At 53.3% G+C, this 27941-nt stretch overlaps 1 protein-coding gene across 1 annotated transcript; it reads right to left on the bottom strand.

Annotated features, from left to right (window-relative positions):
- Positions 1–89: 89 nt before the first annotated feature.
- On the bottom strand, positions 90–27594 carry PDE1B (phosphodiesterase 1B). Its single transcript, XM_047066977.1, has 15 exons — positions 27482–27594; positions 10817–10930; positions 9277–9459; positions 9014–9080; positions 8550–8666; positions 6244–6384; positions 5730–5830; positions 5496–5621; positions 5269–5370; positions 4049–4169; positions 3666–3747; positions 3227–3335; positions 2621–2751; positions 1993–2112; positions 90–1495 (listed from the first exon to the last, which is right to left on the bottom strand). Exons 1-14 carry the CDS (start codon positions 27589–27591, stop codon positions 2009–2011), a joined length of 1608 nt encoding a protein of 535 aa, XP_046922933.1. The 5' UTR covers positions 27592–27594; the 3' UTR covers positions 90–1495; positions 1993–2008.
- Between the last annotated feature and the right edge of the window lie 347 nt (positions 27595–27941).

Here is a 27941-nt window from a genome sequence, read left to right as displayed (position 1 = left end):
CCACCAGGATTTTCTCGAGCTTAAGGAGTCCGTGTACATGAAGATGTCCAGTGGACTTCTACCCAGTGAACACCAAACACATCCAGGCCTGGTCTCCCTTCTTTATTGATCTCTGGCTATAGCAGGGTTCTGGGAGACCCAGGGCAGGGGTGAGTCACATGCGTCTCTGCCCCACTCGGGGTGGGGTAGGAGGGACAAGTGTCAGGGTGGCAGGTCTGAGAGACCATGGATATGGACTTCACACGAACAGGGCCCACTGTACAAATGCATGGTTGGTATTTACAAGAAAGGAGGAGGGCAGTCACCTGGACTTGGACCTTTCCTGGGACAAAGCGGCTCAAGGAGCCTGAGGAGAGGAAGGGGCACAGGGCCTGGCTGGGCTGTCTTCAGGGGACACCCGGCAGCAGCCCTGAGTCCCTCCCATCTGCCTTCCACCCACCACCCTCCACTTGTCCCGGGGGAGGGGCCTCTTGGTGTCTGCAGCTGGGCAGGTGCTGGAAGGGGGAGGGAGGGGAGGGACCCTCTCTGTTAGCAGTGCAAGATTACTGGATTCTACGTCACCCTCCCCGTGCACCCTTGACCCCAACCCAGCTGGTCTCTCCTGCCTGTGCTCCTAAGATGCATCCTGAAGGTGCTTTGCTGGGGAGACCTCAAAGCACTTTACAGACATTGGTCGGATGGGAGCCTCCTGGCCCCAGGGGAGGGGAAGGAGGCAAAGGGCTCAGGACAGCCAGGGTAGGTAAGTGATAAGCCCCAAGGGCCTAGACCAATCCCAAATTCTTGAGGACCCCAGGGAAGGCCTCGTCTTTTCCCCCAGTCGACATTTCAGAATGGGAGGGAAGGAAGATTGGGATGGGGGGTGGGGGGGGGGGGCTGAGGATGGCGCTGAAGCAGTATAGGTCTGGGGTAAAGAGGATATCCCCCCCCATTCCCAGGCCCTAGAAAGGTATCATGCCCTGAAGGAGCCCACTCCCCTCTTCACACATAGGGCTCTGAAAAACCCCAGCTTTCTATCCTATTCCAGCCCCTCCCAGGGGAGGAAAAGGGGGACCCAGACCCGCCAGCTAAGATCTGGGGGGGGCTGAGGGAACCCCCCAAAATGTATTGCTTAGAAACTTGGAGGCAAAAAGGATGGGGGAGGGCCTGGGGGCTGGCATCTCTGACCCTCCCCTCTGGGCCCTGGGAAGCCTCCGAAGCTCCCCTCCCCCAGCCTGCCATCTGGCCACGGAGGGGGTGGGGCAAGTCCAGAGGCAGGGGGATGGGCACAGTGACCATTGGGACCCTAAAGTTCCCCAGTCTTGCTGCTGGGAAATTGAAGTGTGCCCCAATGGGTGTCAGGTGGGGAGGGGCCCTTCCCCCAACCCCACAATCTCTGGCATTTGGCCTTCGGGTGGGTTGTCTGTTCCTCAACCTCCGTGCTCCCTTGGAGCAGATGGGGGAGCCGGTCCCGATGGATGGTGCTGATGACATCGAACACTTTGGACTCACTGAGGACCTGGGGAAGAGAGAGAGGTCTCAGTGCTCAGCTCTTTGCCTTATCTCCAGCCTGACTCACCTTCTCCAGGTCCCCCCACTCAGTCCCATATACAGTTGTGCCCAAACCACCTTGCACAGGGTGCCCAGCCAAGGGTGTGGTGTTGGGGATGGTTTACGCCCTCACAGAATCTTGTGCCCTGACTGGGCCCTGTTCCCGAACCCTCTCAAAGGTGCTACAGAGGCTGGCTGCTCAGGCCCTCCCTGTTCTGAGGCGCTTCCTCCTTCCTTCCTGCAGGGAGTGGACAGAGGGGGTGGGAAAAATTCCTTGCTTCCCACTCACACCCTGGCTCAGTTCTGTGTCCACTTCCTCCATTTTCCTCCCCGGGAAGAGTGAGGGAGAACTTCACATCCACTGAACCCCAGAGATGACCCTTCTAAGATGCCTTGTCGGACGCCCAGCTCTCCCTACTCCCTACAGAATCTCCAGACCCTCCCCACTCCACCACACAGGCTCACCAGGGCCAGTCCCAGACTAGTCCAGATTCCCGTTCTGGTTGTGTTCATCTTCAGCAGGGGAGGGCAGGGTGTCTTCCTCACAGGGGGACAGTTCGTCAATGGACATCTGGTTGGTGATACCTGCAGGGGACATTTAGGAAGTCAGGACCAGACCAAGAAATATTTTTCCCCAGAACCCAAGAAGTATGTAGAGAAAAGTAAAGGATTCTCATGCATCCTTCCGCCTTCAAGATGAACTATACTCAACCCATGCCAACTTAGGGAGAGCCCCTCCAGCCGTGCTAACATTCACAACCCTCAATTCACCCATAAAGGAAGAGATTTCCCAGCCAAGGCCACCAAGTTACCCAAATCTAACGGGGCGCCATTTGCAGACCACAATATGCATGGAGTCCCTCGAGTTGTGGAATATGGCTGTTCTATCTTCTCTCCTGTCCCCGTTCTAGAGTGATCCAGGCCAGTCAGCTCAACAGTCTTTCCTGGGATCTAACTTTAGTCTGATTAGCTCCATCCTGAATTCTGGGAGTCACACAAAGGGACGCTCCAGGGCTTAAGGAAAATGGTCCTGCTACTGCTCCATCAGCCACCCTCCCCACAAGGCCTCATCCCCGCTTCCAACGGTACCCACCACTTGCTGCCCGTTCCTTCCATTTCTGCTTGTTCTCCTGAATGTATTTGGTCCAGGTAGAGCGGAAGCTGACCACATCAGGGTTGGGGTCTCCCACTTCCACATCCAGAGAAGGCTGGCGCCACTGGAAGCTAAAGCAGGCCCCCCAGCTCGAGAGGTGAGACCCGGCCCACTCCAGAGCTGCCTTCACCAGCCCTCAGAGTGGAGGGGAAGGAAGACCAGGAGGAGGCTTAAGGAGACTTATCCTTCTCTCCCTTTCCCTCTGCTAGGTACCCCCAAGTCCCTGGCCCTCTTCACTCAATTTCACCCCTCCCTCTCCACACCTTCCCTCCTACTAGAAGGAAAATAAAAACAAGATTAGCAGAGAGGCAAGAGAGACAGAGCTAATGGAAGAAACAAAAATTGGTGGAGGGGACCACAGGTGCGGGTCACACCCTTCTGGTCTCATCCTTTCACCCGTGTGTGACACACATCAGAGACTCCCAAGTTTTGAGTAGCCTGCTTCTCCGCCGGCCCCACCATGGCTGTACCTCCTCCCTGGGCTCTCTGTGAGTCCCTCTTGCCTCCCCCAGAAGCAGGAGACCCGGCTACCCCAGCATCCCTCACCTGGGCTGGTTTTTAGACTTGGAGTCGTCATCCACCAGCGGTTGGACGCTCTTCTCAGCCACATCGGTCAGCACAGAGAAGGTGGGCTCCACGATGAAGTCAATGAAGCCTGCAGGGAAGGGGGAGCAGGATAGAGAGGCCTCACCTGGAGGGCTGGGCAGAGGACGGGGGCCTGTGTGGCTGGCACCCCCTACTGCGTGGAAAATGGGGTAACCCGGGGCTGAGGAGTTCCCAATGGGGGCAGCCTTTGGAATAATGCCTTTCTGACCCTGCCTTTGCACCCCCAGGCCTTTCACCCGGGACCCCGTGCTCTAGCACAGGCTTACTCGACAGGAAGACTGGTTTTGAGGGATGGCAACTTGGAGCAACCCTGGGCCAGGCCGAGAAGGCATCCTCTCCCCTTCCCGGTACTCTCCTCCCTATGGGAAAGGACACTCACCAATCTGGGACTGCGCCACCAGAGTGGACGTGCGATCGCACAGTGGGGAGAAGGGCAGGCCCAGCTCTGCCTCCTTGTCACCCTGGGGAGAAGACAGGGCAGGGAAAGCTGGAGGGGGTGCCTCAGACTACCAGATCCGGGGTGAGGCTGGGGGAGCTTGGGAGTTGTGGGAGAAGAGGAATTTCAGCGCCTCTGGCCTGGAAATGGATGAGACGCAAGGGGAATGCAACTACAGTTAAGCTTCTGGGAAAATGACATCTGATCCCAGGGGTTTGGGATCAAGTCAGAAGTTGCAGGTAGCTGCACGAAGATCTGGAGGTGGAGTGCGAACCTGGAGAACAAAGGGGAGAGAAGGGCAGGGGTGGGTGAAGACACCATGCTACCTGGCGGAAGAATTCCTCCATGAGGGCCTTGGTCCAGCGGCTGTGGACTGACCACTGCTTGGTTGGGTGGCTGATGTCAGCAGCGTGGAGCAGGAGAGACAGGGCCTTGGACTTGTCAATCCTGGTCAGGGCAGGTGGCAAGCGAAGGGAGACCAATCTTTTAGGATAAGGAAACCTGGACCATTCCTAACTTCCCATCACATGCATGTCCTTGGATCCTTGCGGGCAACTTCAACTGGTCTCTGAGATGACACGCATGCGCACGCACACACACAGGTACACACGCGCACGCGCACATGCTCCTATACGTATAGGAAGCAGCCCGAGTTCTTGGAACCAGAGGCCCTGGGTTCGAATCCCCACCCTACCTACCACTCCCTAGCTGTGAGACACAGAGCAAGTTACTTAAAATCTCCATATTTCACTTTCCTCAAGGCTACCTGGAAATAGTAACAGAGTCTGCCCCACGGGGTAGTTCTGAGAATTAAATGACACACAACATACAGGCATTTAGTAGATTGTCTGGCACGTGGTAAGTGCTGAGTAGTTATTATCTATAATGACATTAGTAACAATTATTATTATTATTACTGTTATATTATTATTCCCCGACAATGCCACACTGCACGCTGTCCCACGCAGAGACGCCGTACGGGACACACCTTCAGGACACACACACACACAGTCTGTTCTCTCTTAAATGCATTTATAGACTCCCACCCACTTTTAAGCAACATTCAGCAATCACGGCATTTGTTCTGTGCTGTTTTTCTTTAACCTCGAATGATTCTCTCAATAGCCCTATTAGCAGAGGAACTGGCTGTAAGCCGTTGCAGGGAAGCCTGTCACTCTCACACTGCACAGAGAAGAAAGCAAGTCCAGAAAGGTTGCCTGATTTTGCCAACGTTCCAGGGAAAGGCTGTCCTACAGGGGCTGTAACGTTCATTTCAGACTCCTGGCCCAAAGTGCTCTCCAGGACACCGACAGCCTGGGCTGTACATAAACCCAGGGCCGTTGACACACACGTGTCACACACGCACGCACACACACACACACACACACACACACACAGGGCCACAGAGACAGACTCAGATACCTAGGACCAGGAGAGTTCCTACATCCAGGTAAAGACCTGGCACCCCAATTGCCCACATACGTGTCCCCATTTCACACAGCCCCCACTCTGGCCGAGTCCCGGTCACACCCCCACCAGATGTCACCTCTCCAGCTGCTGCAAGGCCGTCTTCATGCACTTCACTTGCTGGAAATGGCAGGACATGTCTGTGGCCAACACCATCTCGATGACCAGGGCCCGTAGCTCTCTGGATGGACAGAAGCAGAAAAGCGATCAGCCCCTACAGCACCCAGAGGCAGGAGGGCCAGGAAGGAGGAAGACAGGGTTGGGTGAGGGGTCTCTCCGGGACGGCCACTCCCGCCTTCGGCTCACACAAACTCATCCTTGGTGAGGTTGATGAAAATGTTCATCTCATCATCCTGCATCATTCGGAAGACAGAGCTGATGTGGTGATTCTCCAGCACGGAGCGATCATTGTACAAGATGGCACATTCTGACCTGCAAAGCCAAGGGTCATCAGGCCCAGCTCCCTATAGGTGGCGACTCCGGTGACCGCCCCCACTCCCACTTGGCCCCTCCTGCCCCTGCCACATCTGCACCCCTCACTTGGTCTGGATGTGGAAGCTGTTGGTCGTGCCTGTGTGCTCATAGTCATGGATGGCTGCAGCAAAGACGATGGCTAAGACCTCGATCTCGGACAGGCAGTGCTGAGAGAAAGGGACAGGATGAGAGGGGTCTGACCCCTGCCCTTCACTGCCCAAAGACCTCCACACCAGGCTATACCACTCAGCCCATCCCTTCCATTCATTCTTCGAGGCCAGCTCTTGGGCTAAGACGGCAGGTTTCTCAGCTCCCAGAATGGCGGAATGCCCTCCCTTACCCCACCATGCAACACTCCCACTGCATCCCAGCACACATCCCCAGCATTGCCCATGAAGTTATGGTCCACCCAGGAATTCTCTAGAATTGAGTGAAGTCCAATGTGACTTTGTAAAGACTTTGAGATACCAAAGGCAAGGAACCAAAGAGACAGAAAGGGAAATGGGAGTACAGTCTGGACTTCCCAGTTCTGCATCCGGAAGACCCTAAACCACGGAAGAATGATCTCCTGGGCACCTACCACCATCCCTGTGCGGAGCAAGAAGCAATGGACTGTCTGCGTAACATCTGCTGCATGGATCTGGTTGTGGTAAGGGTTCTTGTACTTCCCATAGCCTGTCTCCAATGCATCCAAGAAAGTCATCAAAAACACAGTGGGAATCTGCAGTGGGAAGGAGAAAATCGAGGATCTGCAGGAATGGCCCGCAGCCGAGGACTGACATCAGCAATGCCGCCTGTCTACAGGAGGCAGTGGGGCCCAGGGAGAAAGCACGAGCTCGGCAGTCAGGTGAACCTGGGCTCACACCCCACCTCCACCGCCTGCTGGCCCTGTGACCTTGGGTAAGCCACATGCCTCCGATACTTCATTGCAGAATGAAGATAATACCACCTACCTTGAATTTAATGAGATAAGTACAAGGCACTTAGTAAGTGCTCTCTAAAGAGTAGCTGTAATTATTATTATTTCCCTGGGGATTTTTAAGAAAAGAAAACTTCCCTCCTATCTTCCAACCACCCCATCCCATCCCCAATCTGAGACCATGGAGAGAGGTTCAGGGGAAAGAATAAGATGACCCTTCCAGACACACCCACCCACCCACACACACGCACACACTCAAGCACCGGGAGCCAGAGCTCTGTCCAGCTATTGTGAGTTGTCTCTGTATATGCCCTTGGAGCATGCCTGCCTCCTTCAAAGGCTCAAGGCTCCCAGAGGGCAGGGCTGGTGTCTGCACCAGTCTCCCTGGATCTGCTGAGGCTGTGAGGAGAGCGAGGTTCAAGACTGGGGCAGGCTTCTGTAGAGGTGAGCAATAGTGAGGAGACGTAGAAGATGCACCACTAATCAGTCAGACCCTAACATCTCCCACCCCCACCCCGGAGGGCTGTGCCCCAAATTCAGGGAATTTTAAAGGACCGTTTCCATGACAACTGCCCTTGCTTCTGCGTTGCCATGGTGTCCCTGGAGGGAAGGGAAGGGACGCAGGGGAGGGGCTGGGTGCCCAGGAAGGGAACGTGGAGCCTGACAAGGGCGGCTCCGACTGGAATCTCTGCCCTGAGTGAACACTAAAGCAGGAAGTGCCCCCCTCTCTCTAATTGCCTTGGCGCACGGTGGACTGGGGCTGGGCCAAACCCAACCTGATGCAGTTATTCTCGGGGTCCCTCAAAACCAGTCCTTCCAGGCAAGGAAGCAAAGTTTAGGAGAACCTGGCGTCTGGAGTATGTCTGAGAACCAGTTTGGAGAAACAGGAGCTGGGAAAAAGCTTAGGAAAAGGAAGACCCTGCTGTTCTCTGGCCTGGAGAAGGCAGGATTGGAAGGAAGAAAATGAGGCTGCAGAAGGACTGGCCTCAGGAAGGCACCGAGGAAAATCTCAACTGAGCATCTCAGGAAAGTTCTGGAAACCTTCTTGAGAGTTGTTGTAAAACGAGGAGTCAAGGGTCAAGGAAAGGCTCACACGCACCAAAGGCGTATAACAGTGAAGCAGAGGCAGAGGACGGTTGGACAATCTTCCAAAGCCCTCCGAGAAAGGCCCCTCCAACTAGACCCCTTTGTCCCCAGCCTGGCCCCCTCAGAACATTCATGTTTTCCTCTGCTCTAACATCTAGGCCCACCCCCACCTAAGCGCTGGCCAAATATTCCCAATGTGACCCTTCAACCCCTTTACCCTCCAACTCCAAGTGTGGTTTTTCCATATGGAAGTGGTTTTTTCCAGCCCCTATTCCCCAAAGACACTCTCCCCTGGCACAGAATCTGGAGAGGACTTTAATCCCGTATTCTTTGTGGTCAGCCAAGTTGAAGAACAAACGGAGTTCACACACCCTCCCTCCCCTCAGACAGCCCCACCCAGCCTCGCCAAGAGTTGATCCTCTCCATAAAACTCCCTGGCCAGAGACTAGAGTTGAGGGGGAAGGGAAGGAGTGGCCAGGAAACAAATGGAGAGACTCTAGTCCCAAGGGCACAGGCTGACAGCATCTGGACTCTAGGCCTCGGGTGTCCACAGGCAGGAGGCAGGGTGGCTGACACAGGGAGCTGAACCTCGGGCCAGCCTGGAGAGGACAAGTTATGAGAAAGAAGCAAAGCGGGAGAGAGCAGAACCCTAGGCTGGAAGGTTGCAGACCTAGAATCTTCTCCTCGAAAACAATAAATGAAGTCAGAAGCTCAGGATGGAGCAAGTGAAAGAGAGGCTGCACGGGTGGGCACAGGGACACTTCCCTGATGGTGAGACTGAGTGAGGGAGCCTGTGGGACCTGCTTGTTGGGAATCTTCTAGAATAGGAGTGATGGGAGCCGAGAACCCTGCCCAGGAAGAGGGGTCCAATGCTGCCCAACCTTAAAGCGGCTGATGAGGTTATGCCGAGTCAGTAACTCAAAAACAATGGTCCTCAGGGCGTGGTCATCTGCTGCCCGGTTCAAGGAGAAGACGTCAAAGCACCAGAGGTCCAGGTTCTGTGGAAACAACAGACTAGGCAGGGAGACTCCCAGGGGAGCTTCCCAGCCTCCGCAAGGGTTACAATTAGACTTCAAGGAGGACTTCCCAATGTTTACAGAGGCTTGGGAAGCAGGAAGACAAAGACGTGGTGAAGCGGGGCCTCCTTCTTCTCAACACATCTCTCAGTACAGAGGGGACAAAAACGTAGGAGTTTGCCTCTGGAGTGGGCAACATGTCGTTTTGAGGAGCATGGGAATGGCAGTTAAAAGGGAAAGCAAAAATCACCCCATGAAGAGTCGGAAAGTCCCAATGAGCATTCCATCCCCCACCCTTCTTCCTCTTTCCCAAAAACTCGGGGGGTCACCTTGAGACAGTTGAGGACCACAGTGGAATAGGTGGGGCCCACAGAGGTATACGTTCTCCGGAACATCCTAAGGGCGAATGATGAAAAGAAGCACAGATAAGAAGGTTTGGGAAGTGGGGTCTGAGTGGGGCAGGCTGTGAGGCTGCGCGCTGGGCGCAGGGGGGCCACGCTGGCGGTCCGGTAGGGGCCCCGGAAACCCTGGGTGTCTGGGGGACAGGGTCACATCTAGAGGCAGAGGGAGGCTGGGCACGGGCGGGCCTCACCGTTCCACAAAGATGCCAGCCTGCACGGCGTGCACGATGCTGCGGAACTTGGGCTTCTCCTCCGCGCGGCGGCCTTTGGCCCGGGCCTGCTGCGTGAAGGTGGAGGCCAGCCAGTCCCGCACCTCCGAAGGCACAGCATCCGACCGCAGCTCCTGCAGCTCGTCCTCCGTGTCCAAGATTTGCCTGAGGCCCCGGAGGGGGAGTCACAGAACAAAGACAGCGGGTGCTTCCACAACCTAGAGACGCTGGGTCCAGCCACACCCCACCGCTCAGCAACTCTCCTCGCTCCCTTCTCTGACCCTCCCTTGCCTTTCTCTCACTACATTTTTTTTTTTTAACGTTTATTTATTTTTGAGACAGGGAGAGAGGCAGAGTGCAAGCGGCGGCGGAGGGGCAGGCAGAGGGAGACGCGGAATCCGAACAGGGCTCTAGGCTCCGAGCTGTCAGCACTGAGCCTGCCGCGGGGCGGGGCTCGAATTCACGAACCAAACCGAACCGTGAGATCGTGACCTGAGCCGAAGTCAGAGGCTTACCGCTTAACCGACTGAGCCACTCAGGAGTGCTCTCTCACTACATTTTTTAAATGTCTGTCTCTTTCTATCCGATGCCTCCAATAATGAAACAGCTCACTATGTAAGGTAGTGAGCCTCCCAACTCTGCAAAGTGCTCAAGCAGAAAATGGACCGGGTACCGCCTTGTCAGGGAGCCTGGAGACCGGCAGCACTGTCCAACAGAAATAAAATGCAAGCCACACATAAGTAATTTGAAATTGCTTAGTAGCCATATTAAAAAAGTAAAAAGAGGAGTGCCTGGGTGGCTCAGTCGGTTAGGTGCTGGACTTTGGCTCAGGTCACGATCCCCCAGTTCGTCAGTTCAAGCCCCACGTTGGGCTCTGTGCTGGCAGGCAGCTCAGAGCCTGGAGCCTGCTTCGGTTTCTGTGTCTCCCTCTAGGTCTGCCTCTCTCTCTCTCTCAAAAATAAACATCAAAAAAAAATTAATAAATAAAATAAAATAAAAAAGTAAAAAGAACCAAGTGAAACTCATTTTAATGATAAGGTTTCTTTAACCGAATACACCCAAAATATTAGCATTTCGATGTGAAGTCAACAAGTATATTGAGATATTTTACAATCCTTTTTCTCACTCTTTGAAAACCAGCGTGCATTTTACATATACACACACGGCTCAATTCATACTTGAGCTCAACAGCCACCTGTGACCAGTGGCTCCCATCCTGGGCAGCACAGGTCTAGAGGGATTCCTCCCCCACCTGCCAGGCAAGAAGGTTAGGACCACATGAGCTTCAAGGTCCCTTCCAGCTCGGAAGGTCTTCTCTCCTTGGTACCTGTGTCTGTCTCTACCTCTGTTACTCCCTATCTGTTCCTCTGCTTCTTTACCTCCATGACATCTCTATCTACAGTTCTGCTCTCCCATCCTGCTCCGGCCCTGGCACGTGTCTCTGTCACCAGCTTTCTGTCTTACTCCCAACCCTGGATCACTGTGCCTGTCTGGGATCTTCCTGTGTGTGCAGCTCTCTCACCGTGTCTCGTCTATATAGACGGCCTCCAGGAGAGAAGCTGTGTACTCCAGGTTTTTCTTCAGTTCCTCGATGTTCACTTCCCCATTCTCCAACTGCTTCACCATGTAGCGCAGCCTGTGGGGGGTGGGTACGCAGAGCCCGGTCAGACGCTGCTGCTACCTTGTCGTGGTAACACAACACCCTCTGATGGGGTGCATGTTACAGACCCGGCCTCAGTCTTCCACAGATCATTACTCTTTCTAACAGTAAGTATCATAGCTAGTGTCTCTCATCCCAGGCTATTGCCACTGCCTATATTAAATTTATCTACCCCCAAAGTTTCATCCTGGGCTTTTTTCTGGCCCCACCATCCCCACCTATCTCTGACCTCTCAACACCTTCCTTCAGTCACTGTTTCCTGAAAACTCTGGCTCAGACTGCCCCGGGCGCAGCACCATTAGGCAGGTACAAGCCCCTGGGGCAATGTTTTGGGGATGATCTGTTTCGTAGCCTGGATAACCAAGAGCTGAGATTGCCAATTTCCCCCAGAAGAGTGAGCTGTGGGGTCAACAGCAAGCAAAAGAGCCCCCGAGATTCTTCCATTATGTCCCTTGGTCATGGCAGGGAGGGGGGTACATGTCCACAACCCCTCCGTCCCTGTCAGGGATGGCGAAGACACAGAACAAAGACCAATCTGAATGCTTTCGCCTGGCCTCACTCCATCCAGGCAGAGCTAATGGATTATGATTCCTGAATCCATCAACCCGGACAAAGCAGGATTAACCCCTGCCTCCCCAATGCTGTGCCAAAGAGAAGCATTGGCAATGTGTGACTGTGCCCATCCCCAAGCTCTGCCCCACAGCAGCTTCCCCCAGAGCCAGAGTGGTGGGAGTGAGGTCATGGGTCTCACTTACGGGATGCTTTGCCTGAAGGTACAATCCCTCATCTTTTGCACCCGCGAGTGCTGGGGGTCAGTGATTAAGTGGGAGACTTCTTAGAAGTCCAGCGAGTCCAGCCCAGGCAGCCACAAAGCCAACAAAACTCTGACTTTAGATGGTGATTTTAAAGAAAGCAAAGAAACATTCCCCTCTCACTCTTTCCCCCAGCTCTGCCCTGCCTCGCCTAAAACCAAGGTCGGGGGGTGAAATGGTGGCCATGACACTTCCCCACTGAGAGGGGCTTCAGAAACCCAAGGTCACCCTATGAGTCAGGAAGGAGAAAAGAATGAGTCAGGGACCAGAGGCTGAAATTAGCATCAATTCCCAGGGATGCCGGGGAGGGAGAACAATGGTACTCCTGAACAGAAGCGGCTCCAGAATCCTGGGGTCTCAGCAGCTTTGGAAAGGGGGTGCCCGAAATAGCCAGCCACAGGGAGAGTCACAGGCCAACTCTCACCTCAGGAGCCAGCAGTCCTGATGAAGACAGAATGCAAATGGGGCAGAAGGGAAAGGGGGAAAGGGAGGAAGAAAACAGTTGAGGACGATGCGGCAGCTTCCTCGGTGGATGATCTTCAAACCCCACTTCTGACCTTCCTGCTGCATGTGCAAATGGCAGGAAAGAAGCCAGCTTCAGTAAAGCTGCTGCCCCAGCTAGGGCTTCATTAGGGAGGTGGGATAGAGGCTAGTCAACATAAAAGGCTTTCCAGCCAATGAGCTGGGAAGGGGGACTGAGCCAGCCTCTCCCAGACTGCTAACCCAGAGATCGCAGAACAAAGAGGTTCGCTCCGCCTCTGGGCCTTTGGAGCCCAGGCACAAGCCAGGGCTTCCCTTTCCTGGTCAGTCCCTGTGGCCAGGGACCCTCAAATCTGGGGACACACAACCCAAGAAGAAAGAAAAGCCTCTGGTCTCATCTCTCTCCCGGATTCCCGCCCCAGCCCTCATCTTCCACTTTGGTCAGCCGTTTTTAAAACCCAAAACTAAACTCACCAAAGTTCTTCCACTTCCCTTCTCGACCCACCTCTTGAAACATCCCAGCACAGGCTCCCAAAGTGAACAGCCAAGCCCACGCGTGTTCATTTGCATGTATTCGCATAATCATTAGCAGTGCCACCAGCTCTACATTTTAAAAAGTGATTTCTCCCACATTATCTCATATTATCTTCACAATGGGCCTAGAGGGAGGGAGGGAGTTGGGAGGAAATCGCTACCCCTATTTCCGAGGCAGAAACCTGAGGCTGAGTGCTGGGAGGCAGGAATCCTGGATTCAAATCTATCACCTCTTGGCTCTGAGCCCTTGGGCAAGTCACTGACTAATTCTCAATCAGGAGCTATCAAAATGTGGCCTGCAGACCACTGGCATCAGAATCACCTGGGCTACTTGTGAAAAACTGAGATTCTAGGTCCCCCTGCACACCTACTGACCCAGGATTTCTGAGGTCATGGTCCAAGGATCTGCAAACATGTTTAACAAACACCCAGGATGGTTCTCCTGCACACAGAAGTTTGAGAACCTTTCTTTTAGAGCCTCTTTTCCTTCATCTGTAAAACAGTGAAGATAATGATAAACCACCTGTGAAGGGCTGTCAACAAGAGGACTAAATGAAATAATGTGTGCGAAGGGCCTGACACACAATGATGGGTTTCTATAAACGTGATGTGAATCGGAATGAACTGACCAGCATCACGCTGGCCCCACCCCAACCAGCTCACCCACCGTTGCCTTTGAATCCAACAAGCACCTGCCTTCTCCATCCCAAGTCCGGGTGGAGAAGGGTGAGTCTAGTTTGGATGGAGGCTGGGGATTAGGAAGCCCCCTAACAGGGGAAATGGGGCAGTGAACATGGCCATGATCTCTCCTTCATAGTGACAAACCTCTCGTGGGCCACACAATCACCTGATGAGGGAGGTTAAGTGACTGGCCCAAGGTCACACAACTTGTCAATCTCAGTCAGGCGGGCAAGCCCACGACTCACACTACTGGAGCCTAGCTGTGCCCCGCACACCAAAGGTGTTGGGCAGAAGGAGCTCCAGCATGTAACTTGCGTGGAGAGAGGCTGGAACCCATTTCATCATGGCTCCTCAGTGCGCCACCAGGAAGTGCTCGTGTCTGTCGGCCCATAGCAGCCTGTAAGCACCTTAGCGACGCTAACAGTGACTTTGCTTATTCTGCTGCTATACCCAGCGCAGCACCCAGTACGTGCTCAGTGAATGTTCGTTCAATAAACAAAAGGGAGAGGGGGCAGAGGAATCAGGTGCGGAGTTATCTGCCAGAGCTCACAATGGAGATCTCTGAGGCAGGGCTTCTGAAACTCTAATGGAGAGCCTGCAGAGAAGAATGAAGTTGTGGCTGGCTTTAACACACCTTCCCTCCAAGTTCCTCCTGCCTCCCCCTCTAGATCTTGCTCTTTTATAGCTTCTGGTGAAATCTGAACCTGACATGATCCAGACACCAGAAGGAACGGGGAGGGAGGGAGAGAAAGATTAAAGAATACATTTGACAAATGGGGAGTCCAAGAAGGGGACCTGGACTCGGGCAGCTAGAAGGCTCCAGGTGCTGGACGTCACCCTCCTGAAGTCCTCTATCTCTCCCACACCACCCTTCCAGCCTGGCAGTGGCCTCTCTGGTTCTAAAGTCCTTCCGGGCTGCGGAGTTAGGATCTCCCCAGACCTGCCCACAGCCCTCACCTCAGCATTCTGCAGGAAGTCCCACTTCTCCACCTATGGCAGTATCATTCCACCCCCTCTGGTTCGGTCCTCAGAGAGTCCAGGAAAGGGTCCCTTTCCCTGCACAACAGGATGCTCACCCCTGTCCAGTCCTCATCCCGGCCTAAGGAAAACTGGAAGCTTCCCCAGCAATCCTTCCACCTCCGCCCCTAGCCCTGTTTCACCACACCCGCTTCTTTCTCCTTTCCCTTCAGCCCCTGCACCCCAGGAAAAGTCTCAGACCCTGACCCCTGGGAAGCCCCAGTCTCTCCCAGCTCTAGGCAGCTGAAAGGGAAGGCTCAGGGCAATAACAATCCCAACACCCCAGAAGAGCTCAGCTTCCCCAGCACTTCATTTCTTTGGATCATCATGGCTGATGATCTGGCCCTTTCCAAAGCCCCCTGTATTACTTCCAGCAACCACACTCCTAAAAAAATCACTGTGAGTGGGCGCTTAGGACAGGACTGCCTCAGGTCAAAGGGCTAGGAGTTGGGAGAAGAATCCTATTTCCCTCTGGGGTTCTTAAGACCAGATGAGGAGATTTCAGAGGACTGTGAGGTCCTAAGGATGCTGGGGTGAGGAGAGAAAGGGGGGGGGGGCACTGCTAAGTCACCTGCCACCGTTAATAGGAAGCAAAAGAAAGGAAGAAGGAAAGAAACAAAGAAAGAAAGAAACAAAGAAAAGGGAGATGGAAATGGAAGGAGAATAAGGCGAAGGGTAAGATAGATGGTGTAAAAGGTGGAGAAGGCCACACACACACACACACACACACACACACACACACCCCACATATGGGGGCCATCAAGTCTTGATCCCTCCCCCTCCACCAAAGTACTAGTGGTGGACCCACAGCAACCTGTCCTCCTTCTCCTCCTCCCCCCCTCTCCCCTTCTCAGCCCTGGTGCCTACCTGAGGATGGGGACCTGGAGGTGGCTCCTTTGCACAGGAACAGGGTTTGCCATGGGAATCAAAGTGTCCTACTTCAGAGTTATCAAAATGCCGCCCCCAGGGCCCCAGGGCCCCTGAGGGGAATGACTCCCTCTTGGGCCCAACTTCCTCCTCCAGGTCTCGGGCAGAACTGAGCGACTGACCAGAGAGAACTTTGGGGAGGGGAACAGGAGGGGCCTGACGGGAGGAAGAAGGGAGTGATGAGACAGAGAAGCAGCCCACAGCAACTGGGTGAGAGGCCACGGGAAAAGTTTCACATCTGAATCAGACCGAAAACAAGAATCTGTTCTCAGAAGAATCCCAGAAAGGACAGAAATAGCACAGTCCAGCCCCTTGTTCTGAGGAGGTGGGGCTCCTCTTTGGGGAGAAGGGGTTAGCAGAAGGCTTAAGGGTACAGGGCCAGGGACCCACCCTGAACCTGTTGTGGAGAGGAAGTCCGCCCGTGGGAGGGGAAGGGACCCTGCAAGGGCCCCCTGGAGGGGCTAAGGCAGATTCAGCTCCCTCCCAGGGTCTTCCTCAGGGGCCATTCTTCAAAATGAGCTTTAACCCACCTGAAAGGACAGAAGCAAGACAGCATGAGAAGCAGAAACTACAGGGGAGGGGCTTATGGAAGCCAGGAATCAGGGGAATCCTCACCCAGAGACCCGCTCAAGGGGGAGGGAAGGCCCCGCCCAAGCAGTGAATGAAAGTCGGGAGGACTTGCTCATAGAAACGAAGAGGTTGGGCAAGTTACTTTCCCACTCCCAGCCCCCTCCCCCACCCCCCACCGTGGTCTCATCTAGAAAACGCGTACTGGGGGATAACTGTGAATGAACTGGGGAGAGACCAGTCCAGCCCAGAGGGATAAGAGAATTGATGGGACGGCCTAGGACGGGCCTGGGACCAGGCACCCCCCTACCCCCACCCCTTCCGCCTCCAGGCTTTGCTCTCGCTCAGGTTGGGGGGCAGAAGCCGGCCTCTGCGGCGCGAAGTGGACGTGCGCGTACAGCCCCAGCCCGCCTCCCGATTGGCTGTGAGGTGACGTCACCGATACAAGCGCACCGGGGCCGCGATTGGTCAGCTGAGGGGCCGGGCGGGGCCAAGGAGGAGAGCCCCGGGTGAAGACAAACGCATCCAGGGAAGAGTCCCGCGCGACTGCCTTCTCCTTAATCCAGGGTTTAGAGCTGGGGATAATGTGGAGATGAGGAAAGGGGACTAGTGGGGATGAGTATGACAGGAGAAAGGGAAAAGAGAAGAAACAGACCAAGAGCTAGGATTTTATGACGGGAAGTCTTCCCCCCGCCAGCTCTATCCCCAAAAAGCGGAGAGAAATTAAAATACCTTGTCACTGTGCCAAAGCCTTGAAGGATTATAAACAAATGAAGTTTGGGAACCTGCTGTTTCTCAGCCTCACTGAGCACTGGGACAAGTGGAAGTGGGCTTCAACAGCAACAGAGGAATGGAGGTTAAATATCTACAAGTTGTTTCCTGGCGTACGTCCCGGTAGCCATGAAGCGGGGCTGCTGCAGATTTTGGAAGAAAGGAAACCCTCTCGGGCCCATCTCATTCTCTCTGCTCTCCCAACACACACACACACACACACACACACACACACTGGTGAGTGTTTTTTAGAGAAAAAAAGGACTAGACCCAAAGTCAGAGACCCAGAACTTGACACCCAGGGGATGAGGGACAAGTCACTGGCCTGGCCTGTGGACATGCTTGCTTGGAGGGACATGGATGGGCTAGGAGTGGAGGAAGGTGGTAGCCAGCTGCACACAGCCTGGAAAACCAACAAACACCAAGCCAGGGCAGCTCCCCCACCCCCCACCCCCAACTCCAGGCCCTGCCATGTCAAGTACACACGAACCTCAACCCTCCCACAGGTGCAGGTTTCTTTCCCTCTGCTCTCTTGTTCAGTAAAACCAAAGCTGGTGGGACAAGTGACTGCTTACCACCTCACCCCACATACATACATGCTGCATCATCCCAGCATGTATCCCATACCTGCTCATCCCAGCCTGGTATTATTATTAACTGTTCCTAATAAGGAAGGATATTGGCCAACCACCACCCCTTCCTGGGGAGAACAATTTCACACATATCCACTCACCTACGCATCTACAGACACCCCACACTTCTGTCTGAGCTAACGAGACTTCCCTGCGTGGAAGGCAGGGCATAGATAGGATGACCCCAGCAGCGTCCAACATGGGCTTTCCTTTAGTCCTTAAATTTAGTTTAAAAATAGCAAGGAGCACAAGCATAACGCCTCCCTCCCAGGATTTTTCCCAGCATTCCCCACCTGCACTGAATAGGAGTTGGGACAGGGGGTAAACCAAGAACTGGAAACCCTGCCTCTGGTCAGAGAAGTGTAAGAGAGGGGGTGGGGATGGGGGAGTGGATGAGAGCAGGGGTGGAGGTGGGGAGGGTTAGGGAAGGGATTAACTGGCTGATGTCAGGGCTCCAAAATCTCAGAAATTGAAAGAGCCAAAGAAATCACCTACATCCAATGGAAAGAGGACATGAATTAAAATCAGGAGACTTTTGCCTAGACTTTGTCACCATGTATGACCTTGGGCAGGACACTCTGAGGTCTTTTCGTTGTCTGTAAAATGGGGAAGTAATATGTGCTTCACAGAATTCACACAAGGATCAAATGAGATCACATGAGAGCACCTTGCAAACTATAAAGTGATACATGAAGGTCACAGATTATTCCTTAGCCCAGAGCTTTATTTAGTTAGTTATTTGTTCAGCAAATGTTCACTGGGAGTCCTCCATGAACAAAGCCTCCTATGCTCACCCTTGTACCCAGCCGCCTGGTGTGGAAAAGCCCCAGTCACCCTGCCACCACCACTCCAGATGTTTAGGGCTTCTCCCTGGCTCCTGAGTCCACAGGGGCCAGGAGGCAGTCAGAAGCAGAAAGTGGCGAAAATGCAGAGCGCTCCAGCAACCAAGAACGACCAGATCTCTACCTTCCCCAAGCACTGCTGCTCCCCTTACTCCCCTGGCTTCCCCCATTGCTATACAAGCAGCCTCAGTTCTGGCAGCTGGCTGGGCACGGTGGCGGCGGGGGTGGCTCTAGGGATAAAAATAGCCCCCCTGGTGGCAGAGCTGGGGTGCCATCCTGGGAGGCGGTGGGCCTCAGGTTGACATGGCAGCGGTAGTAAGAGATCTCTAGGCACTGGACGGAGGAGCTGGGTGGAGGGAGGGTGGTGGAGGGCAGCAGGGAGTGGGAGAAGAACAGAAACCAAGAGAGTGCAGGGAGAGGAGGAGGAGGAGGAGCAGGGGGGACTAAGGGGGCAGGGAGGGAAAGAAGAGAGATTTGAAAGATGCTGAAGAAGAGGGTCTGGGGAAACACTGAAGCAGAGGTAAAGGGGCTGGCCCCAATCCATGCTGTGTCTGAAAGTACTCCTCCTCTGCCTCCTGACCAGAAGCCGTTTCTAACAGGTGTTCCTAGCAAAAGCCCAGAACAGCTCAGATCAGATGAGGAAGAGGGTAACCAAACAGCTTGAGCCTCAGCCCAGACCAATAAGACCCCAGATATCCCGGCTCCCAGCCCAGCCAGCAAATGAGTCACCTCTCCCTGAGGCTTCAGCCCTTCAGAGAAGGAGGAACTGGGAGGGGTGGGCAATAGAGTCCAAGGAAGGCTAGCTAATGAGCGAGGAGGCTCCCAGGACCCAATCCTTAAGATCTCTCTCTCTCTCTGCCTCACTTGTCCCTCCCTCCCTCCCTGCATTGTTTAATTCTGCTCATTAACCACCTCCATGTGGACCACCCCACCAGCCCTCCAAACCACATCCCAGCAGATGTTCCAGCAGATGCCCTGTGTCCAGGGGGCCTAGCAGATGTTGAAGGCGGCCTGGGATGGGAAAGTGAGCTGGAAGCTTGGAAAGGGACTGAATGCAGGTGTATACTCCAGCGTGGCACAAAACTGTGGACTAGCGAGATTGGAGCCTAGTCCCAGCCCTGCCCCCCAACCTTACCAACCATCTCTAGGCATCACTTTCATCCGCTGAACATTTTTTAAAATTTTTTAATGTTTATTTATTTTTGAGAGAGAGAGAGCACAAGCAGAGGAGGGGCAGAGAAAGAGAGAGAGACAGAATCTGAAGCAGGCTCCAGGCTCTGAGCTGTCAGCACTTGCGGAACTATGAGATCATGACCTGAGGCAAAGTCCACGCTTAACAGACTGAGCCACCCAGGCGCTCCCTCCTCTGAACATTTTATGATTCTCAGATTCAGTGCCTGGGTTGGAGGCACTCAGGAAACAAGATGCCTGGGTCTCGATTCCCTGGTTCAAGTTCATCCTTTCTGAGTAGCTCACCGCTTCCCCAACTCATCCCTACCCTGATGTAAAAGGAGGGTGATGGTTTTCTTCTTTATCACAGGAACGTCACATTCTAACCTCCATGAACTTTCCAGGAAGTTCTCCTGTGCATCTCTGTTTATTCCATCTTGCTGCAATCAAAACAACAGTCAATCTTCTGGGCATTTCAAGAAGGAACAGAAAGGAAGAGAACAACCAGGACACAGAAGTCTTTAGCGTGAGTCTGGTACAATCTGATTTATAATATTTCTTCAAGACTGGAATTTCTAAAGCTACTGTTTGGTAGATATGGTCCGCGTTTAGGGAGCTTGGCGACACTGTTGGGATGTGTGCTCACTCAGCTCAGGCCCCAAGAAGTTTCCAAACAAGGTGGGCCTAGAGGAGAGAGCCAATCACATTAGATGTGGAAGAGCTGATAAACAGGGGAGCAGGGAAGCCAAGGAACAGGAAGGAAAGGGACGTTTCTCTAGCCCTCAGGTCTTGCCTGCCAAAAAAATCACTAAGCCCCCCGGAAGCTGAGCTCCCTTCCCAAAACTAAATGGTGCCAACAGCAGCTGGCAGCCTAATCACGCCACTGCAGCCACAGTAATTATTTGCAAATCTGACTTGTCTTTGCAGCTATGGAATCTGCTGACCAAGGACCCAGGCTGTATCCAACAGCACCACCTGAAGCACCCCCTTTCTCGCTCTTCTCCCAGCCCCCTCCCCCCGCCCAGGTCACTCCCTGGATATACCCTACCCTTTTCCCACCAAGCCTGCTTCTCCACCAAAACCTCATCACGGCTCCCTCAGTGGACTCCTGCCAGGTCTAAGATGCTGAAGTCGAATCCTAACCTGGTGTTTCCTTCGCAGACTCACACAAATGCAGCAGGAGCTGAGGGGAGAGAAGCCACTGCAGGATAAAGGGGGGCGGAGGGGTGGATATTCAGGACAAAGGGGCAAAAGCACCTGCATTAGGGACCTCTCGGCATTGAATGGACAACAACGAATGTTTTTTTCCCTTCACGTTTTTTTCCCTTCGCCCCCACTAAATAGCCCCAGGATGCTCTCCCAGTTCCCGGGGACCATTAAGTCTTCCTCTCTAGTGGAGGGTCTCATTATCTAACAACTTCCCATCTCTTGGGTGTCTCCCCTGCACCCCACCTGCTGCCCTGGTTTTGTCTTTTCTCAGTCCTGAAGAGGGTTGGAAAATAGCTACTCAACTTCCGTACCTGAGAAAATCAGCCCCCTGAGATCCAAAGGCAATTACTTGGCTTCCTCCCCAGGGAGGCTGGGAGGATGAGGTCACTGAGAAGGCAAAAGAAAGGCGGTGCAGAAGGTGCAGAATACAGCCGTTGAGGCTGGACTCCTAACGTGGTCCCAAAGGGCGCCTGCAGCAAACTCACCCTGCACTATCACCACCACTCCTGGGGGCAGGGAGAGTGAAGAGGAGGGGGAGGCCCCAGGGATGGCCTGGCCCCTGGCCAAGGTGAGAAAGGGGTAGGAGAATTGAGGGCCAGAGAAGCCAGGTCAAAGGGAATAGGAAGAGAGGAAGTGGGACAAGAGAGAAGAGCAAAACACACCCCAGCAGAGAAAAACAGGAACAAAGGAGGGAAGGGACAGAGGAAAGGATGCAAGAAAAATAAAAGAGGAGGAAAGCAGAGGGAGCAGAGGAGCCAGAAACAAATCCTCGATGATTCCTTTAAAGAACTCACAAGAGAGGGAAAGATCTGTTTCAAGGTCCCCTGCTCCTCCATCCCACTCAGATGGGAGCGGCCAAAAAAAAAAAGAGGGGAAGATAGGAAACAGCTAGTCACTTCATTGACTTCAGGGGCTCCCTGGACAGCAGGCAGGTAGAAAGGGGTCTAGAGAAGTCTAGGCTTCTCTCCTGCTGGGTCTCTCACCTGGCCTTCCAGTACCGGTACATCACACCTCACCATCCTCCCCTTCCTCCTGGCAAATGCAATCTCCACTGTAGAATTTCCTCTCTCGGTCTTTCCAACTGGCCTCCTGGGGCCTCTGGGCAAACAAAGTGATATTTGGGTTCTGAGAGACTTTAGAGATTCTCTAGTATAGGATGTGGCATACCTGATCATATCACTCCCAACAAGACCTAGAAATTTAGGATAAATGCCAGAGAAGAGTTTCTCCAATGCTCCCAGAACTGGCCAGTGGCAGTCCCTGGGCTCCCCACACCCACCATGTCTTAGAACTACAACTGGCCCATCCACTTCTAGCTTGACCCACTGGGAAAAGGGGTGATGGGAGTTAAGTCCTTCTCTTTTCTTTTGACTTCGGTGTCCCACATCCTTTGTAAGACAGCCAGCCTGCAACCCCACTCAGTCTTCTACTGTCTAAGCTCAGGCACCTGTCTCAACCCTCCAGACAACCATTCATCAAGACTCTTCCAAATCATGTCCCAGACACCGGGACTTCAACCCATTAAGTAATTCATATTCCTGCTTCTTGAATCTTTAGCTTTCCCCCCCATCCAAGCCAACGGTCACCCATTCATTCCCCCTGCCTCTTCACACAGCAAGCTCTGCAATGCTGAAAGAACTCCAGACTTTGCCATCTACAAACCTTCACGTGGATGGTATCAAATGAAGAACTGAGATCAGAGGGACTACGTGTGACTTCAAGGTCATGCAGCTACTAACTGGCGGCATGGGCACATGAACTCCAACTCAAGTCTCCCACCATTCCCTATGTTCTTCCACCACCACCACTCGGCCATGCTCGTTCTCTCCAGCCACCCGCTCCGACCAGAGGTTTGTGAAGTTCTTCCTTTGGTCTAAATTGATGTCCTCCCTCCCTGCACCTCCCTTTCCCTTACTGCAAGAGTTTTTCACCTTCTACCATCGAGATGCCTCACTCAAGACACAGCTGATGAAGGAAATGGAAAGACGGGAGGTATTGGTGAGACAAGGGGCTAGAAAACCCAGGGAGGAGAGATTCCCTTTGCCATAGTTGGAAATAAAAGAGGGACTTGGGCTGATCTGAGGAGGGAGGCACTAAAACTCATCCCTGCCAGGGCCTGGGAGAAATGGGGCTTTTTCTCCAGAGATCCAGGGAGCCACAGTTTATCTTGCAATCTTCACAGCAGCCCCACAGCCATATGCAGAAAAAGGAGAACGGCTGCACAGCTTTCAAAAACAGTAAGAGCCACTGAAGATCACTCTGTGGGTCACATACAAAATGAGGACACAAGGGGGGATAAATCAATCAGTGAGGCACCCAGTCCAGTCCCTCAGCTTCCTCCGACTGCCCTTTTCATCTCCCCGGTATTGTAAAAAAAAAAAAAAAAAAAGTTAGTGTATCGCAGACACATACACAAGATCACACATACTTAGTATCCCATTACCTACATGCCCATGCGCATACACATATACACATATACACACACACACACACACACACACACACACACACACACTCATCATCATCATCATCATCATCATCATCTCATTCATACATAGGACAATTTCGGGTATTCAGGGAAGTGCATGCCTTCCCGACATATTTATTATCACAAATGCCATTTATAAATATGAAAACAAAGAGGCATCCTCATGGAGGTCTGACTCCACAAGCTGCCCCCCCCACAACCTTCACCCAGACACATATGTACCCATGTCAGGCATTACAGTTTTATCCTCATACATCTCATCCACACACCCAAATAACGTTTCTGTATCCTCTCTGCAACTCCTTCAGTTCCAGGCTCCGTCCTGTGGTCCTCAAACCCCACGCCTTTCAAACATCGCCTTCTCAAAACACAACACCATCTCCTTTTCCTCCATCCCTATTTCCTGCTACCCCACCCCCCTCCACCCACACGCAGGAACACACGCACCACAGAATCAGAGACAGAACTGGGCCCCGTGACATGTACACATATACTCATTAATTCATTTGTTCATTCCTTTTATTTAACGGCATTTATTGAGTGCCTATTATGTTTCAGGTACCACACTAGACTCTGATGAAACGAAGAAGACCAAAACTAATGCCCAGCTGGGTCCTTGTTCCAGCTCAGCCGTAATGACCTTGAACCACAGCTTAGGACATAGCACCTAGATCTGGGGAGTCCTGAGTCCATGTGAAGAAAGAAGAGGAAGGGATTGTGTTTATACTATCCCAAAGGAAAAGGGAAGTTCTGTCTGTAAAATTCCAGGAGAAACTGGGACAGAGAGAAGAAAGTGATGCTTGTACTATCCTGGGAGAAAGAGAAAGAATTCATTTCTATGCTTTTCTTGGTGTCTAGGCCCCCTCAGAGGAAAAGTTTAGGCAGAAACTGGAGTGGCAGACCTTTACCACTTGGATGGATGTAGCAAAATGAGGAACAGGGTGCCTTATCCCCTCTCCACTGCACTTTACTCCAGATTACAAACTCCATAGGAGCAGGGACCGTCTACTTTGTTCACTAGTATATCCCAGCCTCCAGCACGTCACCTGACCCTCAGGAGGCACTCAATTAATAGTTGTTGAATGAATGAATGAGCTAAGGATGGCAAGCCAACCAATCTCTGTTCACAGATTTTCTTTTTTTTTTTTTTTAATTTTTTTTTTCAACGTTTATTTATTTTTGGGACAGAGAGAGACAGAGCATGAACGGGCGAGGGGCAGAGAGAGAGGGAGACACAGAATCGGAAACAGGCTCCAGGCTCCGAGCCATCAGCCCAGAGCCCGACGCGGGGCTCGAACTCACAGACCACAAGATCGTGACCTGGCTGAAGTCGGACGCTTAACCGACTGCGCCACCCAGGCGCCCCTGTTCACAGATTTTCTTGATTCACAAAATACACAGAAAACCTCCTTCTACTGACCCTACCCTACACTCCTCAAGGCCCTCTCATCTCAGAGAAGGATAGGCAGTCCAGTCAAATCCTTCACTCAGGGTTAGAGATACTCACCCTGCTCGACCCATCATCTCCAGACTGTCCATCCCAGCCTCTCTTGTGCCTCCCCTCACGGGTCTGCGCTGTTAGGAAAATTTTCCTGCCAGGTAGAGGTGAAATCCCGTAGCTAGAGACACTTCAGCTCATAGCTTCCAGATTTTAAGTTAATCTTTGGCAGAGTCCTACCGTGGGAAACAGGAGTCCTGGATGCCCTTCCCAAGAAGAAACTGCCCTGCACAATGAGATTCATTGATGGGCTTTGTATGGGCTTTGTAACCCAAGGCAAAAACACCAGACCCAGCCTCCCTGAATGGAGGACTCCCTCTAGATGTCCTATATTAGAAATTTAAAGGATATGGGGCACCACCTGGGTGGCTCAGTCGGTGGTTGAGGGTTTGGAGTGACTTCAGCTCAGGTCATGATCTCACAGTTCACGAGTTCGAGCCCCGCATTGGACTCTATGCTGACAGCTCAGAGCCTGGAGCCTGCTTTGGATTCTGTGTCTCCCTCTCTCTCTGCCCTTCCCCTGCTCGCTCTCTCTCTCTCTCTCTCTCTCTCTCTCTCAAAAACAAATAAACATTAAATAATTTTTTAAAAAAGAAACTGAAAGGACAGTTGGGGGGCTGGGGGGGTAGGATATGTTGTGTAGAGGAATCAAGGCCTTTATACATATGTCTTCATTTCTATTCAGAACCCACTCATGGGATAATCATGTCCATCCCCCTCTTTCCACATTCAAGCCTCCCCAATATTCAAACAGGGCCAAATCCAATAAGCCATCAACTCGGGATCTACCTTGATATCAAAATCTTTCTCTGCTCTGAGAAAGGGAGATCAAGAATCTATTCCTGGTGACTGATAATATGAAAACGGGGCTTTTCTGGATAAGTTATGACATGCAGCTAGCACTCTTAAGAACCAGACTGCTGACAGGAGTGAAGACCAGAATAATTCAATCAATAAGACTAGCGATCCCTGTCCACCATGATCTCCCATAAGGACATCTCAGCTAATGCAGTCTGTAGGGGCAGCTGCTTCTATTCCCTTCTTTCCCTGGGCTTCAGTGCCTCCTCTGGGGATCCTCTTCTCTCACCAGTGAGCACTTCTCATAGTCAAGGAAGAAAGAGCAATTTTCTTCCAGGAAAGACTTTGGGTTAGAAAGGTGTGGGAGACAGTGAACAGGTAAAACCCGCTCTCTTGCAGGTCTCATTCATTACCTGGAAAGGAGGCAAGGAAAGTATATGATGAGCTATAAGCACTATGGGGAAGCCGTCCTGGGACACCTTGAATTCTCTAATGTATGAACCATGAGGTCCCTTCTTTGCCTTTCCACCACTTCCTTACCTGCCCACCCCCACCCCAACCCTGGCTTAGTCACCATTAACAGAGCACCGTCTTCTGTCAAGAATCACCCAGTGCTCCTCCCAACAAAAATCAATTCAATCCGGTTTTCCATTTCTTCATCCCAGAACTCATTCCAAGGCTGCGCTTCATAGAGCCCAGCAAATTGCATTGGCTGGAGGCAGCAAAGGAGAGGAACTGAGAAGCACATTTGGATGCCAAGCCTTGTTGCCCACTGTGCCTCAGTTCTCCCTAAGCCCTCTCCGAGCAGCTACAGTATAAATCAGACAGACCCACCCAATATCAAGGGGTCATCTTATTACCATATAGTATTTTAAAGACAAAGCAATCACTAGCATCCATCCATCTCCTACCACCGTCTCTCCCGCTGCCAGAACCCAGTAAATGGAAAGCTTCAGTGCTCACTATTGAGAATAATGGGGAGGAACTGGGTTTCAGGGCTATGATTCCCGCATTTCCTCACCAAACATCTCCAGCCTTTTTCCTGGGACCATTGGGAGTCACATCAGGGAGAAGGACACCTTCCCTTGTTCTCTGATTAAGAATCAACAGACTGCGGAATTACCCGATGGCGTCTGACTGCGAGATAAACATGGTGCATGGTCTGTCTTGGACCCAATCCTCTCCTCCGAGGAACAGAAAGAAAAGTTGCTTCCCTCCCCTGGGACCGGAGTATGGGACACCTGAGTCCCTTGTTTCCCTGTTTATCCATCCTCCCCCATGCCCTTCTCCTGCAACAACAAGAAAAGATGCCTAAATGTGCTTGGAGATCCTTGGGAGATCATATAGCAACAAAAAGGTTTTGACAGTTACCTTATCCCTGTCAATCAATTTTTCTTCACCACCACCACCACCACCACCACCACCACCACCACCGGGGGCTCCCAGGTAGGGGCTCCACCCCCCTCTTCCAGATCCCAGCTGGGTCCCCCATCATTACTGTGCACAGTGGATTTCCAGGCCCCAAGAGAAATGAGGGGCTCAGGTACGGGGCGCCCCCCATCCCCACTCCCTGAAAGATGCAGGAGGCTGAAATCACCAATCCCAACGGAGACCCATATGACCCACAGGTTGGCACAAGTATCCCCATGCACTAGATCTGCAGCTGTGTGCCATCACTCTACACACATCTGTGTGTCCCACGGACCCTCAGGCACACACATGTGTTCTCACATCTGCACGACCCTGCACACGGATACGTGTGAGTCAGCCTGGCACCTCCCGAAAGCTGCCCGTCTGCAGCCCTGCCACACGGCGCATCCCGTGCCGCCTCTCCGCGCTGCGTGTGTCCCCCGGGGGGTCCACCGGCACGGGCGCGTCGTTAGCTTTGCAACTCCTAAACCCTCTCCAACCGGCCGACTTGCTCCGCACATGCCTTTTGCACATGTGGCCTGGCTCTGCGCGTCAGGGCCGCTTATTTCCTCGCACCTGCCAACATGTGTGCCGGAGGGAATCCACCAGCCCGGCTCCAGCTACCCACCCACCCCCACCCCCTTCCGGGCTCCCTAAGATCCCTTCCCCCTACGCCCGGCCGGGGACTCACAGCGAGCGAAGCTTAATCCACATCTTCTTGCTGGGGGCTGACTTCAGCTCCAGGGGTGACGGGCAATCCGACTCCAGCATCTCGGGAGGGCTGCGGGGGGACAGCTCCATGCTCAGCCTCAATCTATGGAACCGAGGGAGGAGACGGCACCGCGGCTCAGCCTCAGCCCCAAGCCGGGAGAGCCCCTCACCGCCCGCCCCAACCACTTCCCACCTGCGGCTGGCGCCGACCAGCCAGGCCGGGATCTCCGGGCTCGGCCCAAGCTGGCGGAGCTGCAGTTCCTGCGGCTCCTGCTCTCGCGCTGTCCAGCCGAGCTCTGGCTCCCAGTCCGAGCCCTCCGCGCCGCCGCCGCCGCCGCCGCCGCCGCCGCCGCCGGGGCCGCCTCCTCTGCTCTCTCCTCCTCCCCCGGCCGGCCCCCCTCCCTGCGCGCCCTCCCTCCTCGGCCTGCCGGCTCGTCTCT

The sequence above is a fragment of the Lynx rufus genome, unplaced genomic scaffold, assembly GCF_022079265.1.
Source record: "Lynx rufus isolate CCGP_SWC_20201006 ecotype Redwood Valley unplaced genomic scaffold, mLynRuf1.p SCAF_7, whole genome shotgun sequence".
NCBI classification, from domain to species: domain Eukaryota; kingdom Metazoa; phylum Chordata; class Mammalia; order Carnivora; family Felidae; genus Lynx; species Lynx rufus.
The sequence above is the reverse complement of the archived record's forward strand: the minus strand, read 5'-3'. Positions and strand labels throughout refer to the sequence as shown.

Bases quoted from the DNA above. Each gene is read 5' to 3' on its own strand.
- PDE1B (XM_047066977.1), bottom strand. From the start codon at position 27,591: ATGGAGCTGTCCCCCCGCAGCCCTCCCGAGATGCTGGAGTCGGATTGC. The intron at 4,170-5,268 runs GTGACATCTGGT...TGCCCTGACCAG, and splicing joins GCCTTGCAGCAGCTGGAGAG to GATTGACAAGTCCAAGGCCC. The intron at 2,752-3,226 runs GTGAGGGATGCT...GGCCTGCTTTAG, and splicing joins AAGTCTAAAAACCAGCCCAG to CTTCCAGTGGCGCCAGCCTT.